The following is a 20106-nucleotide window of genomic DNA, read 5'->3' as shown; positions in this document are numbered from 1 at the left end:
TAAAACAAAGATGGGAGAGTGTCAACATGACTTTTGTAACAGAGTCTTAGTCAGTGCTGAAAAAATCAAAAGAAGCTGGCTGATGTACTCAAACAGAAATGATAGCTTGCACTGCTTCACGTGCTAAATGTTTTCTCCAACAGAATACAAACTAAATAAAGAAGGACTAAAGGACTGGAGACATGAAAGCCACTTGCTGAAGGTTCATGAGGATAGATAGCAGCACAATACCCACATGGCAACATGGAAGGAGTTGGAGGTCATTTTGCAAAGTGGCTGACAATAGATAAGTGAGAGATGGCACTCTGAGGCTGAGAGATAACATGTTTGAGTAATGCCTTATTTATATTGTATTTTTATCACTTGTTTCTTTCTTCAGTTTTTCTTTGCTGTGATATTTTTGACTCAAAACAAATCAAATCTTAAATACATATATGCAGTTTTTATGTGAGTGTATGAAAATTGATTGTGAAGTTGACTGTGATGCAGGGGGGCGCCCGCTAACATCTTGCCCAGGGCACCAAATTACTCAGGACCAGCAGTGTCTCGTGCATTGACTTGCAGTGTACCTGCATACATGATGTCACCTGGATCAGCACAGTGCAAGAAGTTCAGCAGCCGAGAATGAACATGGATGTTTCTCAGTGGTTAGTAGTTGACTTTTTTTTTTTTTTTAATCTCGACATTACTTGTAACTTGTTACTGCACAGACAAACGACAGTTTGACGGGCTTAGTAGCCGTCTGCCCCGCGCTGTTACAGATCACAACCCCCTTCTCCTGCCTCGAGTGTTTACATTACAAAGCTTAGCCAAACCTCGACCGGCGTTTGCTGCTCTGCAGTTGCAGTAACGCGGATGCAATTTAGCAATTGCCGTTACAAGAGAAAAGCGTAACCCCGTATTATTATTTACCTTTATGTGGCCAGGTAAGTCAATTGAGAACCTGCTCTTATTTGCAGTGACGACCTGTAATTAGCTAGCAATGTCCAACAACTGTAGTTTTCAATAAGCCACAGTTGCCTCCTGTCACCTCTCTACCAGCAGTATTGTTTTTGAACCAGTTCCAACAGTTTATACACTTTAAATATTACAAAAGAAACAACGCAACGTGATTGATTGGCTATGTAGTTTCCAATGAATAATATCCATTCTGCTTAAAAACAGGTGTTTCTGTGGCAGTTGTTATTCTGCAGTCTCTTTTCTTTAATCCATTGTCACTCACTTACCTCTCATAACTTCTAGGTGACATGAAGACTAAGTTACAGCAGCTTCCTGAGCAACCATCATGCATGCTGGACCATCCTGGCCTAGAACCTGTCTGCCTGAATGTGTTTTCACTGCAGAATGCACTGAACATTTATCGGGCAGACTACGGACCTTTACGTCTGAGGAGAATAGAGCAGTGAGCTTTTTAGGCCCATAAATATTATTAATTTATTGCAAAAGTGTTTTGAAGCACATAACTGCTTCCTCTGTCTTACATTGCTTATAGTTTATCTTTACTATCTTTTACTTGGTAACTGAATGAAAACTACATATCAAACAATGAAAACACACAGAACAGTTGGGAGAGATGTTTTATTGCAAGAAACAATTGTAGACATACAAAATAAATATCTAAAGTGGAACAGTTAAACTTGCCAGTTGCCATGGATGTGAACATTCAGTGCTGACTTTCTACTGAATTGTGTCCAGCCAATATAGATATGTAGCCTACAGAAGCTTTGTAAGCTGGTGCTGGGGCTTTCTGGGGCAGAGAGTGAGAGCTGTGCTGCCTGCCTGTGTGGTGCTGAGGATTCGTGCAGAGTTCCCCGACGCTGAAGGACAGTATGTTAGGTTCAGTCCTGTCCTTGATTGAACCTTGGCACGTAACTGGCTATAACGTCCAGCTTGTTGGGTCTTTAATACTGAGCCGAGAGGTCTTCAGGGATTGTAAGTTTCAGCACCTCGTTCACATATGGGCCAGGGTCCTGGAAAATCTTCTTGAAGATCAGGTCCAACAGTGCATCAACATAGTCTGCAGTGCAATAAACAAAAATTAATGTTTACAAGAAAATGCACTAGAACCAAAAAGCCTTGTGCTGCAGTGTTGTCAAGTGTCTCTTCGTATTTCTCCTAATTTATACGTTCTCCTTATTTATTATTTTGAAAACCATCAAAAAAATAATCCAGATTTGATTTGTTTATTTTCAACTGTTTGTGTTATTGCCTGTGTGTCCATCTTTATTTTTTATTCGTGGGTTTCAAATAAAAGATTGTAAAACATACGGAATGTTGGCTCTGCTTTCACAGGCTTTGCAGTTCATTCTCCATGCATAGATTTGAGGAAGTTGACTGTACAGCAGCTCTCCACCTGTAGATGTTGCCTGTGGTCAGTCAGTATTTTCATTGTAATGCAGGGCAGCCAGGTAGAGTCTTGGGTGGAAAAACAGTACTTTAAAAATCATAGTATACACACTAAACTATAATCAGCTAAATCAACAGTGATGTTTTATGTTCGCCAATCCATATTCATAACAGAGTAAAATAAAACAACATATTAGAGTAAAATAGTGACTAACATTACATCATATGCTTTTGTTCAACAAACCTGTGCTTCTGAAGTGAGGCCGGAGAGTTCTCATGGAAAGCTGTGTGCCAACCGTGCATTTCACTGGTTGGTCTGTCTGGCAGGCAACATGATGCACTACAGACTGCTGTACAGATGTGCTTGGCTAAACACAAAAGGAAGGAATATGTTCTGTGTCTGTTTTCTCATGTTACATGAAACAAAGCAAGGCAAATTCTGGCAAATCATGATCCAAGCAAACCCATGCAAATCCCTCATTTCACATTAGATTTAGTAAGTGTGACGGCCTCTAGTGCTGGTTTAGGATGTGTGGGTGTGGGAGGATGTAATTGGTGTTGCCGGAGCTGGAGAGGTGGAGCTGCAACATTATCCCCGATGCAGCACACCTGAGGAGGCTGCAGTGAGAGGCTATAAAGCCAGCCTTGGCTTGCATTCTCTCTCTCTCACCTGGCTGGCCACCTGACTGATTTTGTTTGTATCTTGTACACACCACCATTCACCCACTTGCAACAACATTGCATGCACACTGATCTACAGATGGACATACCAGTATTTCCTGTTTACTTTATTAAATTTATATTATTATGATCAGTAGACGTGTGGCTTCCCTTTTTTGTCACGGCTGTTGAGCCAGGTTGTGACATAAGTGAGCAATACATATTGGCAAGGCAACTTTTCTGTGTCCATGCCTTCATATAACTAACGTTAATCGTAGCACAGCAGACAGGTAACCCCTGTCTCCGGCTCCAAAGCAAAGTAATGATTGCTTGACTGCAGATAAAGTTTTGATACTGTCAGCTCGGGTCTCTCGTACCAGCAGCCAAGGTGCTCCTGAACGTCTAACACACAGTCCTTTAGCACAACATGCTAATTGACGTAACGTAGCTCACTGGCCGTGAATAACAGAGCATTTCATACCGTCCTCTCTGCGTGTTCACGGCGGAACATTAGCTCTCCGTCCGCAAACAACTGAGACAATTTCACACCGTCTGATCGGCTGTAGCTGTAACAACCGAGAAGTTGTCCGCGGACGATGAGCTAGCTAGCGCTGCTCGGCCGTGAACATGACGATGGCTAGCTAGCGCTGTTCACGGCCGAGCAGTGCTAGCTAGCTCGTCGTCCGCGGACAACTTCTTAGTGGTTCACCGGCCGGTTAGAAGCGATCAAAGCTCAATATCCCAATTAATTTTCTCAATTCACTGTCATGTTTTAAAAGAGTGCTGATATGACAAATTAAGGTTAGGCAACATTAACATTACCGTGAATCCTAAGACCAGTAAGCCCAATGTTGTAACGTTAGCTCAGCCTCATATTTACATCACCGGTTAGCGTTAGCTCATGTGCTAAACAGCCAAAGTAACACAAACAACACTGTTTTTAAAAATACTTACAGTTTCTTCTTCTGTGGCGTTGACACGGACAGTGGGTTTCGATCCATCTTTGAGGAACAATCTCGTTGCCAGTCCAGCCCGATACTGACCCTGGTTGCTGAAACAGTCCGGTGTGAAGTGATTGGCACAGACAACAACGCTTTTGCTCAGTGAAGCTGGGACGTTTCCCTGAAAAATAAAATTTAGCCACTTCGCTCTGATATCCTCTTTGGTATAGAGGCGATGTACGGAAATACGAGTATCCGCGCATCCGACGACAGAGCAGGAGTGCTTGGCTTTCGGGTTGTACACGGTTGCGGTCAGGCTGTCGCATACAAGTGAAGCGAGAAAATGGCGGATCCTCCTTCAGGTAGCTGGTGTAATATGGGAGGAGATATCCAGCGTGAGGGCGGGAGCATTCAAATCACCCGTACTGTTACGTAAAATCCAAATGGCTCCTTTAGAGACACATTTCCTGACTCCGCCAGTTTACAAAACATTGACTTAGTGGTGGTGAATCACTCTTAAGGCGTCGGGAGGCACTCCAGGTATGCACATATACATAGTAAAACAACGAAAAAATGAGTTTTGCATAATATGTCCCCTTTAATGTCACTAGGCTCTGAGAATGTACCCAAATCACAGCATAACTTAGTCACAATTCTTTTACCTTCTTTCACATGTTCTTTCAAATGATTTTTAAATTCAGCTTGAGTTTGAAATGTGCTCAAACAGTCCTCAAGGCCTACAGTACAGACAAGGCCTGAGCTCCTCCGGTGATGTCCGTGACGCTCTTTGTAATGCTGAGTTATTCTTCCTTGCCCATTGGTGGTGAATGCACAACACTTACATTTCCACTTCATGAACTGGACATGCTTGTTGACACCTGTAAATTGAAAATAAAAATGAATTGCATGTTTGGTAAAAGACAATGTGTTACAAAAATAACACCCAAATACTTATATATTTATTTTTCAAGTATTAGAATTAACAGAACAGTATGATCTAAAGTGCAGACTAAACAGCATGTTTGTTGGGTGGAGAAATAAAATTACATAAATCAATAAATAGCCTACAAACACTGTTGATTTCTTCACATTTAGCTGACATTAAAACTAATAGGTTCATAAAATTTGAGGATACACTTGCAGGGGTTTGCTGGCCTATTTAATTTGCCATGAACATTACCTGGCCTATATATGCAAATGAGCCTTGTGCTTTTTATGCAAATTAGCCATGCAAGCTGCCTCAGAGCCTGCACCTTGTTTCAGTTCCATTTTCATTCATTGTAATGGTAGCGGATGTTTATTTCTCTCCACCCAAAATTAATTTAATGTTACATCCTCCCTGATCCTATTTTTTTTTCCTTTTTTGCGAATCATCTCAGCATTTTCTGAATCAATATTCAATTGGGGAAAAATTAATTGCAATGCACCGATGAATCTTTTTTTTTTTTTCCCCAGCCCTGGAATATACTGACGTTACAGGCTAAACCAAGCACAAAGTCCGTCTCGATGTATCTGTCTTGTCTGCACCACACACACCCAGAGCGGGGCAAAGGTGACGAGAAAATGTCTGCTCTCGATTTGAGTCCTAACTTATCTCTGCAGCATGCTCAGGAAGATTAAGGTCACAAGTAATTATCGCCATATAAATAATTATTAAACAAAATGAATACATTAACGTTTCTACTTACTGGTCGATATAAATGCAGGAGCGAGCAAAGCCATTGAATGTCAATCTTCCAGCCACAGTATTGCTTATTTTTCCCTAGACTTAGCTGTCTAACAGCTAGCTTTACTAAGCTAATGTTAATGGCCGCTAGCAAACCATCATAGTTAGTTCAGTGGCCCACAAATGTAAAACAAATATTGTGGAAACCTTTAAAACTAACACTAAGGGCTTGTATTTTCACAATGTTTTGCATCTATCAAAAGCATGACTGACTAATGTTAAGTCCATGAGTAATGTGCGATTTTTTTTAAGCTAACATCAAGGCTAAGTATTTAGTTTTTCCAGGCTATTAATAAGCAAGACGTCAGGTTAATGTACATAGTTAACTCTATTGAAGTTATGGAATCCAAACTTAAGGAAGCCAACCTAACATTTTAATATAACGTTAATTTAAACTCACCTCCTGGCGCTTTTTTCTACAGATGACTTACAAAGGGCAAGTTAAGTCAACTTGGACAGAGCTTACAAAAATTTGAAATAGTCAAGACGAATGAATTAATGTAAGTTAAACTTACGAAAACTAGAACAGCCGAGTTCAAAATCCAAAAGTTGTCAGAGATCTTTGTGTTAAAGAGAAACAGCAAGTGAACATAACTAAACGGGGCTGCAATGATTTACAGTGTGGAAATGCTATGCAATGTATGTGGCCTCCAAGTACCCATTGTGCTGAAGGCAACCATGTCCTTGTTGTCCTCCTAACCCCAACCCTTCCGGAATTATAAGTGTTGGAAACCAGCCGGAATCTGCTGAAAATTCAACAAGTGTCAGGGCCAAAACCCTTCCTCCAGGACATGTTTAGGGGCATGTTTCAGGCCATTTGGAGTCTGTAGATACCTATAAAAAAAGGTGAAACCTTAAATAAGATGTGAATAAGATAAGTGAAACAGAAAAGTGAAAGAGGTAAATGCTTTTGTCACTGATAAGGGTTGGACTCTTTGGTCTGGCACCAGTGTTCCTAGGGAATTCTCTAGAGTGGCTGTACCCAGCACAGCATACTGCCTTACCACACAGGCGTATGCTATGGTGGGTACAGCCACTCTAGAGATTCCCTAGGACCACCGATGCAATTAAGCCTCCACGCCGCGGCAAGGCAGAATCCATGTGGAGGAACCTAAATAACTACAACTATATACAAGAAACTAAATCAAACTAAAACTACAACTAAGTAAATCAAACTGTAACCCAACTAACTAACTGTACCTAAATACAACCCCATCTAACTAACCCCCAATGAACTATATACAAGATAATGAACTATATACAACCTAAAGAACTCTAAACAATTGAACAACATTGAACAACAACTACCAAACTACATACAATACAACTATTTACAAACAAAAAAATAATAAGGAGAACGTCGGCTGGGCTTAACTCATATCTCTGTTGGTCGAGGTCAGAGAGCACTGTCAGTAGGAAACACTACTAAACCTTGTCTTGTAATTTTTCCTACTGACAGCACTCTCACCTCGATCAACAGGGATAAAGAGTAAAAACCACCGACGTTCTCCGTCAAGCAGTCATTTGTTTAAGGAATGGTTATGTCTCATGGGGCGATTCACCTTGTCTTTGAGACTCTCCTTTCTCCGCTGTCTCTGGGTAAGAAGGGGAAGTGAATGTCTCTACAGACAGTGCTGCTGGATGCTGTCTTACTCTTTGTCTTCTCTGTATCCACATTGGTTTTAGATTAATAAGGGAGTAAGTCCCCCTTTTCAAGTGTTGATTCACTCATCTGTGAGCTCCTTCTCATGTTGCTATAATGTTGCTCATAGCGTTCAAAGTCATGTTGGAACCAGCCATAGAAATCGTGTCTGTGTTTTTGTTGTGTTCAGGCACATTCCCCGAGTGGCCAGATTTTGATCTATAAAATATTAGTGGAATAACTAATAGGAGACAACTCAAAGGAGAACATTAGCCATATCCCTGTTGATGGAGGTCAGAGAGTGCTGTCAGTAGGAAAAGTACAGCGAATGTCTGGCAGAGTATTCAGCAGGTATCAGTGTGGCATTTAGAGCCAACCTATGCTGGCTGACACAGGTTGACTCTAGCCTTTCTGATACCTGCTAAATATTGTGCCAGACATTCACTGTATGTTTCCTACTGACAGCACTCTCTGACCTCCATCAACAGGGATGATGTGTCAAAACGGCCAATGTTCTCCCTCAAACAATCACTCATCGAGTGGCAAGTTGTGCCTCATCGGGGAAATTATCTTGTCTTTTAGACAAACTTTATCCTCCCGTTACTGGGGAGGGAAGGGAGGGGGAGTTGGGGGCTGGGTGGGGGTTGAGGGCTCTTGAATCCCTCAACCCCAAAAGGAACTCCTCGTCTTCATTTCTGCCCAATACCTTTGGTGGGCAGAAGCAGCTTGCCCAGTCACTTTTAAATTTTTCCAGCCCACCCCATAAGGATTAATGGGAGTAGGGATGTGGAAATTTGACAAAGTGTTTTTTGTAAAGGGTTAGGGGGGTTAGGGTTAGGGCCAAAACCTTTCCTCCAGGACTCCTCCGGAGTCGACGCTTCTTTCCACTCGGTGAGCCACGAGTGGAAAAAAACTTGCTGTCTGACTCTGGCTGTATCTCCTGCTCGTCTGCCCCCCACGGAGCAACATCCAGCACTGGAGGTGCCCCCAGGTCGGATTCAAGGGAGAACGGTCGCTGCGGTGGAGGTGGAGGTGTAGCTGGAGGCGGAGGTGGAGGTGTAGACGGAGGTGGATGCGGAAGCGCAAGCGGAAGTGGAGGCCACAGAAGTGGAGGCCACGGAAGAGGCAGCGGTGGTGGAAGTGGAGGCCATAGAAGAGAAGGCAGAGGCAGAGGCAGAATGGGAGGCTGCAGAATGGGAGGCTGCAGAAGAGGCAGCGGCGGTGGCTGCGGGTCCAGCTGTGCCCCGTTCTGCGGCTCGGTGTAGCGGGCGATGTTTAAGCGGTGACCACCTGCCTAAATAGGAGAATGAAAGAAAAATTCATTTAACCACACAAATGACTGCTGCATCTAATAGAGGAAATAATGACACTTAGATAGACTTACAAGGACCCTGGGCTGTTGGCACAACAATGTCTCCCCGTAGCACGGCTCTCCGCACAGGGCACGGTGGCAGGGTCCGCTCCCGTGGCCTGCCACACTCTTGCTGGGGTGGGCTTGGGGGAAAGTCCCCCTGCTCCCTCGCCTTGGCCTTACGAGGCTTGGTTGGTGGGCTTTTTTTTAATCTACCACTCTGTCATAGTCAGAGAAATGACAACAAAGAAAAATACATCAAAATATTACATATAAATAAACATCAAATATAATTGTTTCCATTGCAAAAGCAGCCTTTAACAATATATGCTAGTGACTTAGGTCCAACTTGCCATTTTAGAAGTCTTGAATCAAGTGGTTGAATAGAGATACATGTACAAAAAAAAAAAAAAGAAGGAAACGTAAAGATAAATGATGAGAATATTATCATTATTCAAATGAATAACAATTCTAAACATTAAATATAATTGTTTTTATTGCAAAAGCAGCTTTTAACAATATATGCTAGTGACTTAGGTCCAACTTGCCCTTTTAGAAGTCTTGAATCAAGTGATTGAATAGAGATACATGTACAAAAAAAAAGGAAACGGAAAGATACATGATAAGAAAATTATCATTCTTTAAATGAATAACAATGCTAAACATTAAAAATAAAATTGTTTCCATTGCAAAAGCAGCTTTTAACAATATATGCTAGTAACTTAGGTCTAACTTGCCCTTTTGGCAGCAGGTATAGAATCCCCAAATGCAAATTGATCTGTTTTATTTGAAGCTTAATTGGCGAAGTTTCAGGAGCAGGACCACACCTCAACACTCACTAAGGAATTTAAAGAGGGTTTCATGATCGGACTGTTCGCCCGTCCTCCATTTCCTAACTTCTGCATCAGCCCCCTTGGTTTCGCAACCAGGAAATACTCCGGAAAGAAGTGCATCATCAACAATCTTTCAGCACTCCACGGCAGTCCCATCCCCAGCATCATTAGCTTGATCCTGAGTGAGGACTTCCCCGTTCACTACACTACTATCAAATATGCCATCGCCCTTAAAAGACCTAGGCCATGGAAGGTCCTAGAAGGCTGTGCTTCAGTATTCTACATCAAAGAGTGGTTGAGAGTCTTCTGTTCAAGTTTGGCAACATTTGGAGCTGAAATGAGTTTTTCTTACATTAAAGAATCTTAAGGGTATATGTTGGGTGCTATAGCCTTTATATACAGAGAAGATGGTCCAAACAGCCTCCAGAAGTTTGGGGACAAATTTAGGTCACTTCCTGTTGGGACACACGACAATTTCTAGGTCCCGGTGTTCAGTTAGACCTCAGCCTTACTTTTTCTAAAAGTGACAGCGAGTCGGTACACCCGCATTTGGCTGAACAGGCCTCAGTCATACACTCACAACTTTCCTTCATTCACGTCTTTTCACCTTTGGTTAGCTGGAGTTGACTACAAACACAGTAGTCTACAAGGATGGACTGAGCTTTTCTCGAGGAGGGTCAGGTCCTTTAATGTTTGTAACCGGATGTTCCAGATCTTCAATAAGTCTGTTGTTGTGAGCACCATCTTCTTTAATGTGGTGTCATGGGGTGTTGCCATTGAGGTGAAGGATACAAACAGACTAAATAAACTCATTAAAAAGACAGGGTCTGTAGTTGGCTCTAAGCTTGTAACCTAAATTCCCCTTGGGGATAAATGAAGTTATCTATCTATACAGAGGGTTCTTGTGGTTGGGCTTCAGTATTCTGAATGTTTGGGTGCCTTTGAGTAATCTGTTCAATGTTGATGCCTTTCGAAGCTCAAATCTGTGTTATTTCTTTCATTAAAGGATCTCAAGGGTAGCTGTTGGGTGCTTTTGCCTTTGCATACTGAGAAGCTGGTCTGACTGGTCAAATTGAGGTCACTTCCTGAGAGTAAACAAACTCATTGGTCAACATCTATCATATCAGAAAATCAAGATATACCCATCACTCAAGCCTGGGGTAAAAATGTGTAAACACCACCACCCTGTTCTCTGGCATCATCATAAGGCCCCATATGTTAAAAAAAACCCTCTGTAGCTCAAGCTTTTGGGAATTAGAATATTTACATTTCTGCTTTCCAGCATCATCAGTAAGAGTACATGAAATTTGTCATTCTCTTCAGAACATTTTATATGGTTTGGCCTGACAATGGAGGGAAGAGAGTCGAGTTGCCAGACAAAGCCACTTGGGGGATTGCACCCCAGGAAATACGATCACCACTCTTACTAGAAGGTTACACACAGGTTCGTAACACCGCTTGATTTAAAGAGGACATGAGAGACGGACTTCCAAGTACACGAGATTTTAAGAAGATTACAAGAACACAAAAATGTTGAATATGCAACCTGAGCATCAAAATAATAGAGCACTATAAATTGCGGTGAAAAAAAAGATAAACAAATGGCAGGACCAGGGCTAAGGCTTAGCTTGGTGGACAGACTAAAAAAAAAACACCCAAAGGGGGGGACACAACTCAAACCAAAGAAAACCACTACAAACCACCATGTGGCAGACCAAATTCAAGAAAACAAAACAAGAGTCATACAAAACCACACACACTCATCGCACTCACACCAGCAGACAAAGAAATGAACCTAATAACTAATTACATAACGAGGACCAATTACAAATCTATAAGAAAACAAAATAACATGATAATGATAAACAAGACACCAAAACTCAGCTGTGGGCAGGGACCAGGCGTAATATTCCCTTTAGCCGAGGAAAACAAACCCGACAGCAGAGTAAACTGAATAAACAAATGAAAATACTCAACCCAAAAGAATAAACCAAATAAGCCAACAGAGGAAAAGGAAAAGGAAGTTACTCAAGTAATAAGAGCTGTGTTGATATTGAGAGTCCCAAGCTGCATGGGCACACAGCGGATTATGGTGCCCCCTTTAATCGAAATGGAGGAGGAGAGATAAGCTGTGGCTTCAGCAGCTGAGCAAAGAGAGCTTAGCATCCAGCTCCAAAACACTGTCACTGTTTCACGGTGAGGGCAGAGAGCCAGTGCCACAGTCCTCAACCTCCCCACAAAGACGCCCAACAGTACGGCCAACACCAGCCGACCATACAAATCCAAGCTCGGTGCAAACCACCGTAGCACGCCAGAAGGAGCCCTCTCCTACTGAGCGCCAGGCAATAGTGTGCACGCCCGCCATGGCCCGACCAATTAACAGGTGGTACTACTGCCCAATCATGCACAGGTGATGTTAACTGAGTAGAGGTGGAGCAACACTCAACCTGCCACAATAGGAGAAATCTAAAAGTTGTTCATGTGTGTTGGGCCTATATATACACACACTGAAAAGCTGGTCATGATTAGACTTAATATGTACAAACTTTTAAGCTCAAGCCTGTGAAATTTTGATTTTTAAATTTCTGGCAATTATTGGCAGGAGTATGTGATAAAGTTTATCATACAGTAGCGTTTCAGTACTTAACCTTACAAATTAAGAAATAAAGTCACTAAGTGTGGCAGTATGAACTGTTTTATTAAACAAAACAAATTTGATGCTTCAGAAAACACCAACAAACACAAGTCATAATTGCTATATAGAGGCAACTGGACTTGTTTCATTTTAAGGGTCTGGTTACAACTGAAGAAGCCTCATGCATGAGGGGTGAAACGGAAAGAAAGTGAGAAGTTTAGCTGCCTACAGTATAGCACTTAAAATGACAATGACCTGGATCACTTCTGAACCCTCAGTAACAAATTCAAATTTGTTTTGGTGGTTAACAAGTGAACATTTCATTTAATCTTTTTTTATTGTCATTGTCAAAATAATTTTGCGATAATTTAGAACTGGAGGAAGGAGATCGGAGTCAGCTCAAAGTTCAAACAAGGTTTTAATCTTGTACAAGAGGAGCATTCACAGAACAACACACAGGTCTGTTACAAAGTCAAGACTCAATGTCTGAGGAGAAAAGCATGACATTCATCCCTCTCTGCAGGGGTGTTTTTACCCTAATAATTACTAGTTTATGCCCTGCACTTAAAGGAATAATTCACAGAGAAGGAAGTGATAACATTCAGTGGTTACTCAATACCTTAAATAGGCCATATAACAACACAAAGGGTCATAAAACAACCTAAAGGCCACAAGTTACAGGTCATGTTAAACAGTTATATTGAACATTCCTATGTAAGACTTCAGTTCACATCTCTCCTTATGAAGTACAAAATGTCCATCACAGTCATCATCTTCTCAGTCACCGCTTTTTATTCTCCAATGACCCCTCCTGCCTTCTCGTGACTTCCACTTTCCCTTTCTTGCCTCTTGGTTTATTTGAGGGCTCTACCTGGATACTTGCTTCTTCCATGTCTTTGTCACTGGTCTTCTTCTCCGAAGGCTCCTCCTGTGTCTTTACTTCTCTGGTTTCTCTTTCTTCACCTTCACTGCTCGTCTTCTCCAAAGCTTCCTCATTTGTATTTACTTTTCTGGTTTGTCCTTAATATTCCCTCCTCTTTCTTCTGAGGACATCTTTTTCCTCCCACTTTAACTTCTTTACATTTCACCATGATGTCTGACAGACCCTCCTGGCACGTGCTTCCCCTGTGGGTCCCTTCATTGTAATAAAATAATGATTGGTTACATGAATGATTACAAGTGACAAATTGCTCGGTATTACCATTGATAACATAGTACAATATTTACCTGATTTGTGATTATCTGTGCAGTTGTGGATCCGACCTGGTGTGTCTTTTTGTTACTTCAACCATATTAAAAAGATATCTATTAATACAACTTTACTCAACAAGCCCTCTTTATTTTATTTTCTCATAACTATTTGCTTCCAATTTCCAGATATTGGCATGGTGACTTCAAAGAGAGGCGACTGATGACCTTTTCACCATATTGGTTTTGTCAAACCCAATTTTTTATGAATGACTGCTTAAAATATGTGCTGTGCCTTGGCTTATATAGGCATACTGCATCTAATAATAGTGAAACACATGCAAATAAGACCTCAAAAAGATATTGTTGTTCATGTAGCTCATCTAGCAGTAATGTTGTTGTCATCTCTGGGCTCTTTTCCTCAAAGGTTTCAGCATGTAATTTGCTGATAAAAGAATTCTGTGGCGGCCAGGCTGGGTGGAATGATAGAGCAATCTTTATTGAAACAGACCTTGAGCCTTGAGTCCGGATCAGAGGCAGCCGCTTTCTGATCTTATCAAATCTGTGGCCAAAACAATGCCAAAATGCTTTGCCCTCTGCTCTGTCAAAGCTCCTATCAGCCTTTGCTCTCAGGAGATCTAAAAAAATGCCACCACACCTCTTCCCTTCCTGCACCGGCCTTTAGAGACCCTTTTCCAGTAAACACCCACTTCTTCTTATGGTCATTTTGGCATATTGTCCAATAGACTAAAAGAGGAGTTGACCTGTCTCCCTACTCTTCTCCCATTACTCATCTGACCTGGCTGCGGTCAACTGTACGTCTTGTCCCCAAAATGACCCAAATGGGTTTCTTATACTTCTACGGGAACATAAACATGAGGGCATCTCCCACTATTTGGTGAGGGGCCAACTTCAGGTTTTAGTACTTTACGATGGCCTGCCTTCTGCTAACCTTTAGCACTCACCAGTTCAAAAACTACTTTAGGACCCCTGGAGCTGTGAGCCTCCCTCTGTCTGCATCCCTTAATTCACATATGGAGAAACAATTAGTCATTGTTCCATCTAAACTAAGTAAACTCAAAAATCAGAATGTGTTGCCCTCCAGATACCTCAAGGGGACATACAGAAAGTGCAAACCGAGTCAGGAAAACATCTGAAAATGCAAAACAGCAAGCAACCCATGTTACCAATTTTCTGGAGTACATGGCAGACGCAGCAATTCCAAATGTTGACCTTATTTTCCTAGAGAACCATGGTAGAGTCCATGGGTAAGTCCTACATTTTAAGGGTTATCATTGTAAAGTATATTACAATGTATCAGAGTAGCAGACATTACTCAATTTGTGTTTTTGATCCACAAGTTTTGTAGTGCACCTCCAAGAAAAGGTGTAGGAACACAAGTCCTTATAATAGTAAATTAGGTGACGACAGCTGATGTTCTGTGTCTCTTTCCTTGTGATCAGAATCAGCAGATACCCCTCCAACAGCAAAACTGCTCTGGGCCTCCTCCTTGTTTATCTTTCCCCTCACATGTCAAACTGTTTTTTATGACATGTTTGTGTAAGAAACTGTGACATTTCAATCTACAGCAGGGTCTGTACTCATCCAGAGCTCCAATAAGTTTTGAATAACTGGAATCTCATTTTCTTAATTTTAATATGTTAAGGAACAGCAGGATATATTCATAAAACTGATGTTTTCCATGTTTCTCTATGTTATTACCAAGATAAAGTTTGTTGCTTGATGAGTTAGTTTGGGGGACAACCACCCCTTCTCTTCATTTGGCCCTGGTGAACAGACTTTCACAAGATTCTTTTTTGTTTAAAACTTTTGTTATGTACCAGTAAAATGTCTGACATTTTTTGTTAAGAGGGAGCTAGAAGGACTGTGTTTAAGTTCTAAGTCCTACTGTATGTGCAAGTGTGTTTGATATCTTAACTAAGTTTCACATTTCTTTGATTTTAAGTAATTTCAATTCTGTCATGTTATTTCATGTAGACAAAGACTACTTGTTAAGCCATGCAATTTCTTGGTCTATGATTTGTGTGGGGTCCTAATTTATTCCTTGTGTAGTCATCGTGTGGTCAGAAATACTTGTTGAAGTACAAGTTGCATGCATTTCAATCTTTTTTCTTATACACTTTATCATTTCTTCAGTCGAAGCGACAATATGGGACATACAACCTACCAGAGAGTGGCAACATTTGTGTGTTGGGACCCGCAGGTTAACTCATTCATTATGGATTTCAAAATGGACCCTGAACTGAACGCAGTGTCCCAGAATTCCCCATTCTTCACACCTAGGTGCAAAATTCAAGTTTGAGCTAGTAGAAGTGAACCCCCGCTGACCTCCTTGTTCTCTCTCTCACACACGACGCCCTCTACTTCTTCAACTTTGGATCTTCAAGCTCTCCTCTCCACTTCCCCCACACGGGGCTGCCTGCCCTCAAGATCTCTTCTTTTGGGCCCAACAAGCTATGGAGGGATGTTAGCGCCAAGCTGCTTTCCTTGCAAAGGAAAGGAGCAACCAGTTTCCTCCTGTGCTGACTTTCATCAAACCTTGCACAGCAAGAACAGCTTTGTTCAACATTTGAACCCCAGCCTTCCACTGCAACCACCAGCACCGTCTCTTCAAAGACTGGTAACGTTGAACTGGGCTTAAATAGCATAGCATGGCACGGCTATGCACATGTGACAGGTCGTCTCCCTCCCTGCCACTATATGGCACTGTGCCAACTTATTGGGCATTCTAAATGAGGGGCAGCACAGTGCACCCTTACATATAGAGGTGCAGACACACCCGTCTCTTCCTTTCCCTCCGGTGGCTGCTGCCTGGTTCTTGCAGTAGTTCAGCGTGGCCGTTGCAGTTGTACGATCCTCCTCATTCAGGTGATGCTCTCTGCCGGGCCTCCATTGTGCATCTGTGCATAAATGGGCATTTTGGTGACACCATCTCCACTCTTTGCAGCTGAGCGGCTGCTGGGGCTGTGGGAGATGAAGCGCTCTGCCAGAGGCCCTTGCTGGATGCGCTCACCTGTTCCTTTCAGTAAGTTCACAATTGTCTGCCACCCAGCAGCTCCGTTGCTCAGTTCCCAGCTTAATATTCTTTGTGTTCTGGTGTAGCTGAGTGATTGACCCGCGGCATGAGCTGTTATTCCTCCGATGGTCTGGGGCATCACTCTAGCTTTGCGTCGTGGTATGTATGAATTCATTTTTCTAGAGATGTCGATTTTAATGATGTATATATGTTTGCTAAATTATAGTGGTGTGCCTTCTTGTAGAGGCCGTGGTGAATCGTTGGCCTGTGTCCAGCCATCCTTCCTGAAGATCCATGCTGCTGTTTTGGCTCTATGAAATTGTTGGACGTGCTTGCTCTCACTGACTTTCAGTTTGTTAATCAGCTGTGTGGCTGCCCCATGAATGTGTCCTAACTCGAGCTGTTCAGTTAAGCCGTTTTTGGCGTGGGCCTGGCTCTTCAGTTCGTGGTCACTATTAAATAAAGCTGCCGACTTCTGAGCCATTTAAAGAGCATTCCACTGTTTTCATTGATTTGTGCCTTAATAATTAGTTCCCATTTTGTTATTTTGTGTTCTTTGGACGTATTTTGTTTTCATTGTTTTGTCACACCAGCCCTGTGTTGCACCCTGTTGCATGTTTTAACTTGTTTTGTGTGTTTTGGTTAGGTGCTGTGGTCCAAGGCGGCAGTTCAGTCCCTGGTGGTGGTCCCCCTCACGAGTGTCCAGTGTGTGTGTGTGTGAGTGCTGTTTCACAGTTGTTTCAATTTACAGACCTCCCTATTTTTGGTTCGGCCCTGCCGCCTGTAAACTACAGCCCTGCTTTTTAATCTCTGCTAGTGCAGGGTGCTAATTAACTGTGTTAACTGGTGTGTGTGTGTGTGTGTGTGTGTGTGTGTGTGTGTGTGTGTGTGTGTGTGTGTGATCTTTTCAGAATCAGAATCAGAATTCCTTTAATGTCCCGCAGATGGGACATTAAAGGGTCATTACAGAGACCTATTACAAGAACAGAAACAATAGCAAAAATAAGCAATACAATTATAAAGGGAAGAAGTAGACATATATACATATTTACATGATATAGTGCAAAACTTAACAGCAGATTTTCTTGTTTTGTTTTGTATTGCTTTAAATGTAGATTTTAAATACAGATAATAAATATGGAATAAATATGGGTGTTAATAAAATTGATCAGACAGTGCAAAAACAGAAGTGACCTTTGTGCAGACATACTGCACAGTGCAGGGTACAAGGTGAGGACTACTGGGAGCAGTGCTGGTTGTACAGTCTGACAGCAGCAGGAAGGAAGGACCTGTGATACCTCTCCTTCACACACTGAGGGTGTATCAGTCTGTTGCTGAAGGAGCTGCCCAGTGCTGTCAGAGTGTCCTGCAGGGGGCGGGACTCCTGCACCAGCAGTGATGTCAGCTTGTCCATCATCCTGCTCTCTCCCACCACCTGCACTGAGTCAAGAGGGCATCCCAGGGTGGAGCTGGCCTTCTTGATAAGTTTATCAAGTCTCCTCCTGTCTGCTGCTGAGATGCTGCTGCTCCAGCAGACTATGCCATAGAAAATGGCTGATGCCACCACAGAGTCATAGAAAGAGGTCAGGAGGTCCCCCTGCACCCCAAAGGACCTGAGCTCCCTCAGCAGATACAGTCTGCTCTGACCTTTCTTGTATGTCGCTGCAGTGTGATCAGTCCAGTCCAGTTGTTGTTTATTTTTGCTGATTTACTTATGTTAAATAAAGTGTTCTCTTTAATTTGAAAACCGTCACTTGCCCCCCGTGGTATATCGAACCCGTGTGACCTTATTCAGTAAAAGTTATCTTAGAATTTCCTGGGGGTGAAATTACCCCAGGTGGCGTTGTCGCAACACTAACTCCTTCACCACCACGCCACACACAGGACTTTAAACTCTGGTTGATATAATGTGTTGTGACCTCAAGTCAAGTTATTGGTAGTTTGCTTTTCCTAGATGCTAATTCGATGTTGTTTGAATTATGCCTCACACAGACTTAGGGTCTCTGCATGCAACTAACTATCTTTGATAACCTGGTATCATATCACACACGCACACACACACACACACACACACACACACACACACGCACACACACACACACACACACACACACACACACACCAGACAACAAGGAAGTAGGACGACAGCCTAGCACCCTGACAAATTTACACAGCTTCAAAGTCACTGTCATCTGAACTCTCATACTGTTCTTTATGCTCCTCCAGTATCTCCTCTGGCAAATCCTCCAGCAGAAAAGCAGCATTTGGTCCTAAAGCCTGGCTGTAACTTAGTCTTGCCACTTGGAACTTGTCCTCCACATCAGCGAGCCTTTTCTGGAGAAGACAGTGGCCCTTGATGCCCCTCGTCACTTAAGCTGTCTGGAGGGAAAAGTGAAAGAGAGACATGCCAATATTTCCATTGAGTTAAGTCATGGAGTTACCAAAATCAACAGGATTGTTCCAGGAGTGAGCTTCTTACCACTGTCTCTGCCAGAAGACATGTCTGACATCATTCTCCGGATGTTCTCAGCCAGCCTTCTGAGATAGGTGCAGTGCTGTCTCACCTCCCTCATCAGAATGACCTTTTCCTCTTGAAGCCGCACTTTTCACATGCATGCGTCAAAAACCTTCTTTTTGGTGAGGATATTGCTGGATTCTGTGGTTACACAAATAACATCCCTTCAACACATATTTGACCTGTACATTGTAAACAGCTATCATACCTGCAGCAACCAAAAGTAGCGCATGCATATCCCATAACAATGTGCAGGGTGCAATATCATTTTTTTAATCGCACAAATGGTGTAAGCCTGCTGAAAACCTACAGGTTGAAATGTTATTCTGTAATAAAGAATAAGAGAGCGAATCCTCAGTGTATGGGTTGTTTCTTACTATTTCATCTATACTTTCTACTATTCTCATCTCTTAAACATTCAAGTCAATCATATTGTGTGTAATATAAAATCCAGTGTTTTCACTGAACCATGTGGTATTGGACATATTGCCCTTCTTTGAAGAATTTGTGCACAACCACGGCAAGGAAGCAAGACACAGCGAGACGAAATGTGATATTAAAATAATTAAAATTTAAAAACTGCACAAAAATGCCCACTCTGAAATCAGATGTATTTTGTAGCATCTACTGTATAACATCAGTCTGCTTAATAATGCACACAGACACACACAGTAGTCTAATAGAGAGATTGTTTCACAGATTGTTCCCTACCACTGCTGTGCACTTCCCACAGCCATATTAGACTGTCCGCCCCACTGTCTCCTCCTACTACAGACAGTTTGCTTTCCACCACCTCCTCAACGATGCGCTCTGCTTCCAGCACTTGCTCATTGTAGAGCTTGATTGTTTCCATGAGTTTTTTCTTCTCTTCCCCCAGTTTCCATCGTCGCAGGTGTTGAATTTTGTTGCTGTCTATACAGTTGCAAACACAGAAAACATTATGCAAAAGCGTGTGTATACAGATAAGGTAAAAGGTAAATGCAATACTGTTGAAGACTTATGACTGAATAAAAAATAAATAAATATAAATGTTAGAAGACTGAATGACTTGAAAGGCATGATTGGCCTAATATCTGGAGGATTTAAAGGGAGACATTTTAAAAATAAGGCCTTTCAGATTGATACCACAACAATTCAGATACAACATCTGCAAGTAATATAACAAAACAAAATATAATGTAAAATATCTATCAAAAACATTACGAAAGTTATAAACATACCAGTATGATTAT

The 20106-nt window shown here is 42.1% G+C and overlaps 1 protein-coding gene and 4 long non-coding RNA genes across 8 annotated transcripts in view; 1 reads left to right on the top strand and 4 right to left on the bottom strand.

The window, feature by feature from the left end:
- Positions 1–1561: 1561 nt before the first annotated feature.
- On the bottom strand, positions 1562–2652 carry LOC119016372. The gene is made up of 3 exons (XR_005074063.1): positions 2591–2652; positions 2269–2415; positions 1562–2017 (listed from the first exon to the last, which is right to left on the bottom strand). It is a non-coding gene; the product is annotated as an uncharacterized LOC119016372 (long non-coding RNA).
- A 1894-nt stretch (positions 2653–4546) lies between these two features.
- Positions 4547–7463, bottom strand: LOC119016380. Its single transcript, XR_005074070.1, has 3 exons — positions 7236–7463; positions 6332–6507; positions 4547–4825 (listed from the first exon to the last, which is right to left on the bottom strand). It is a non-coding gene; the product is annotated as an uncharacterized LOC119016380 (long non-coding RNA).
- A 685-nt stretch (positions 7464–8148) lies between these two features.
- Positions 8149–11864, bottom strand: LOC119016374 (mucin-19-like). The gene is made up of 3 exons (XM_037092153.1): positions 11802–11864; positions 8700–8886; positions 8149–8609 (listed from the first exon to the last, which is right to left on the bottom strand). The coding sequence occupies exons 1-3, from the start codon at positions 11862–11864 to the stop codon at positions 8314–8316; spliced, it is 546 nt and encodes a 181-aa protein (XP_036948048.1). The 3' UTR covers positions 8149–8313.
- Positions 11865–15826: 3962 nt separating this feature from the next.
- On the top strand, positions 15827–17191 carry LOC119016379. The gene is made up of 3 exons (XR_005074069.1): positions 15827–16368; positions 16446–16518; positions 16604–17191. It is a non-coding gene; the product is annotated as an uncharacterized LOC119016379 (long non-coding RNA).
- Positions 17192–17999: 808 nt separating this feature from the next.
- LOC119016376 overlaps positions 18000–20106 on the bottom strand; it is a 7997-nt gene continuing 5890 nt past the window's right edge. For all 4 annotated transcript variants that reach the window (XR_005074066.1, XR_005074065.1, XR_005074068.1 and 1 more), the window contains 4 exons: positions 20095–20106; positions 19586–19786; positions 18839–19015; positions 18000–18738 (listed from right to left, as the gene is read on the bottom strand). The exon at positions 20095–20106 is cut by the window's right edge. This is a non-coding gene — a long non-coding RNA (uncharacterized LOC119016376). The remainder of the gene's footprint in view (positions 18739–18838; positions 19016–19585; positions 19787–20094) is intronic.

This window comes from Acanthopagrus latus, unplaced genomic scaffold (assembly GCF_904848185.1).
Source record: "Acanthopagrus latus isolate v.2019 unplaced genomic scaffold, fAcaLat1.1, whole genome shotgun sequence".
Classification (NCBI taxonomy): Eukaryota; Metazoa; Chordata; class Actinopteri; order Spariformes; family Sparidae; genus Acanthopagrus; species Acanthopagrus latus.
The sequence above is the reverse complement of the archived record's forward strand: the minus strand, read 5'-3'. Positions and strand labels throughout refer to the sequence as shown.

Coding starts and splice junctions, on each gene's coding strand:
- LOC119016374 (XM_037092153.1), bottom strand. CDS start 11,864: ATGGCGGGCGTGCACACTATTGCCTGGCGCTCAGTAGGAGAGGGCTCC. Junction 8,887..11,801: donor GCTCCTTCTGGCGTGCTACG/GTGGTTTGCACC, acceptor TGACTATGACAG/AGTGGTAGATTAAAAAAAAG. Junction 8,610..8,699: donor GCCAACAGCCCAGGGTCCTT/GTAAGTCTATCT, acceptor TCTCCTATTTAG/GCAGGTGGTCACCGCTTAAA.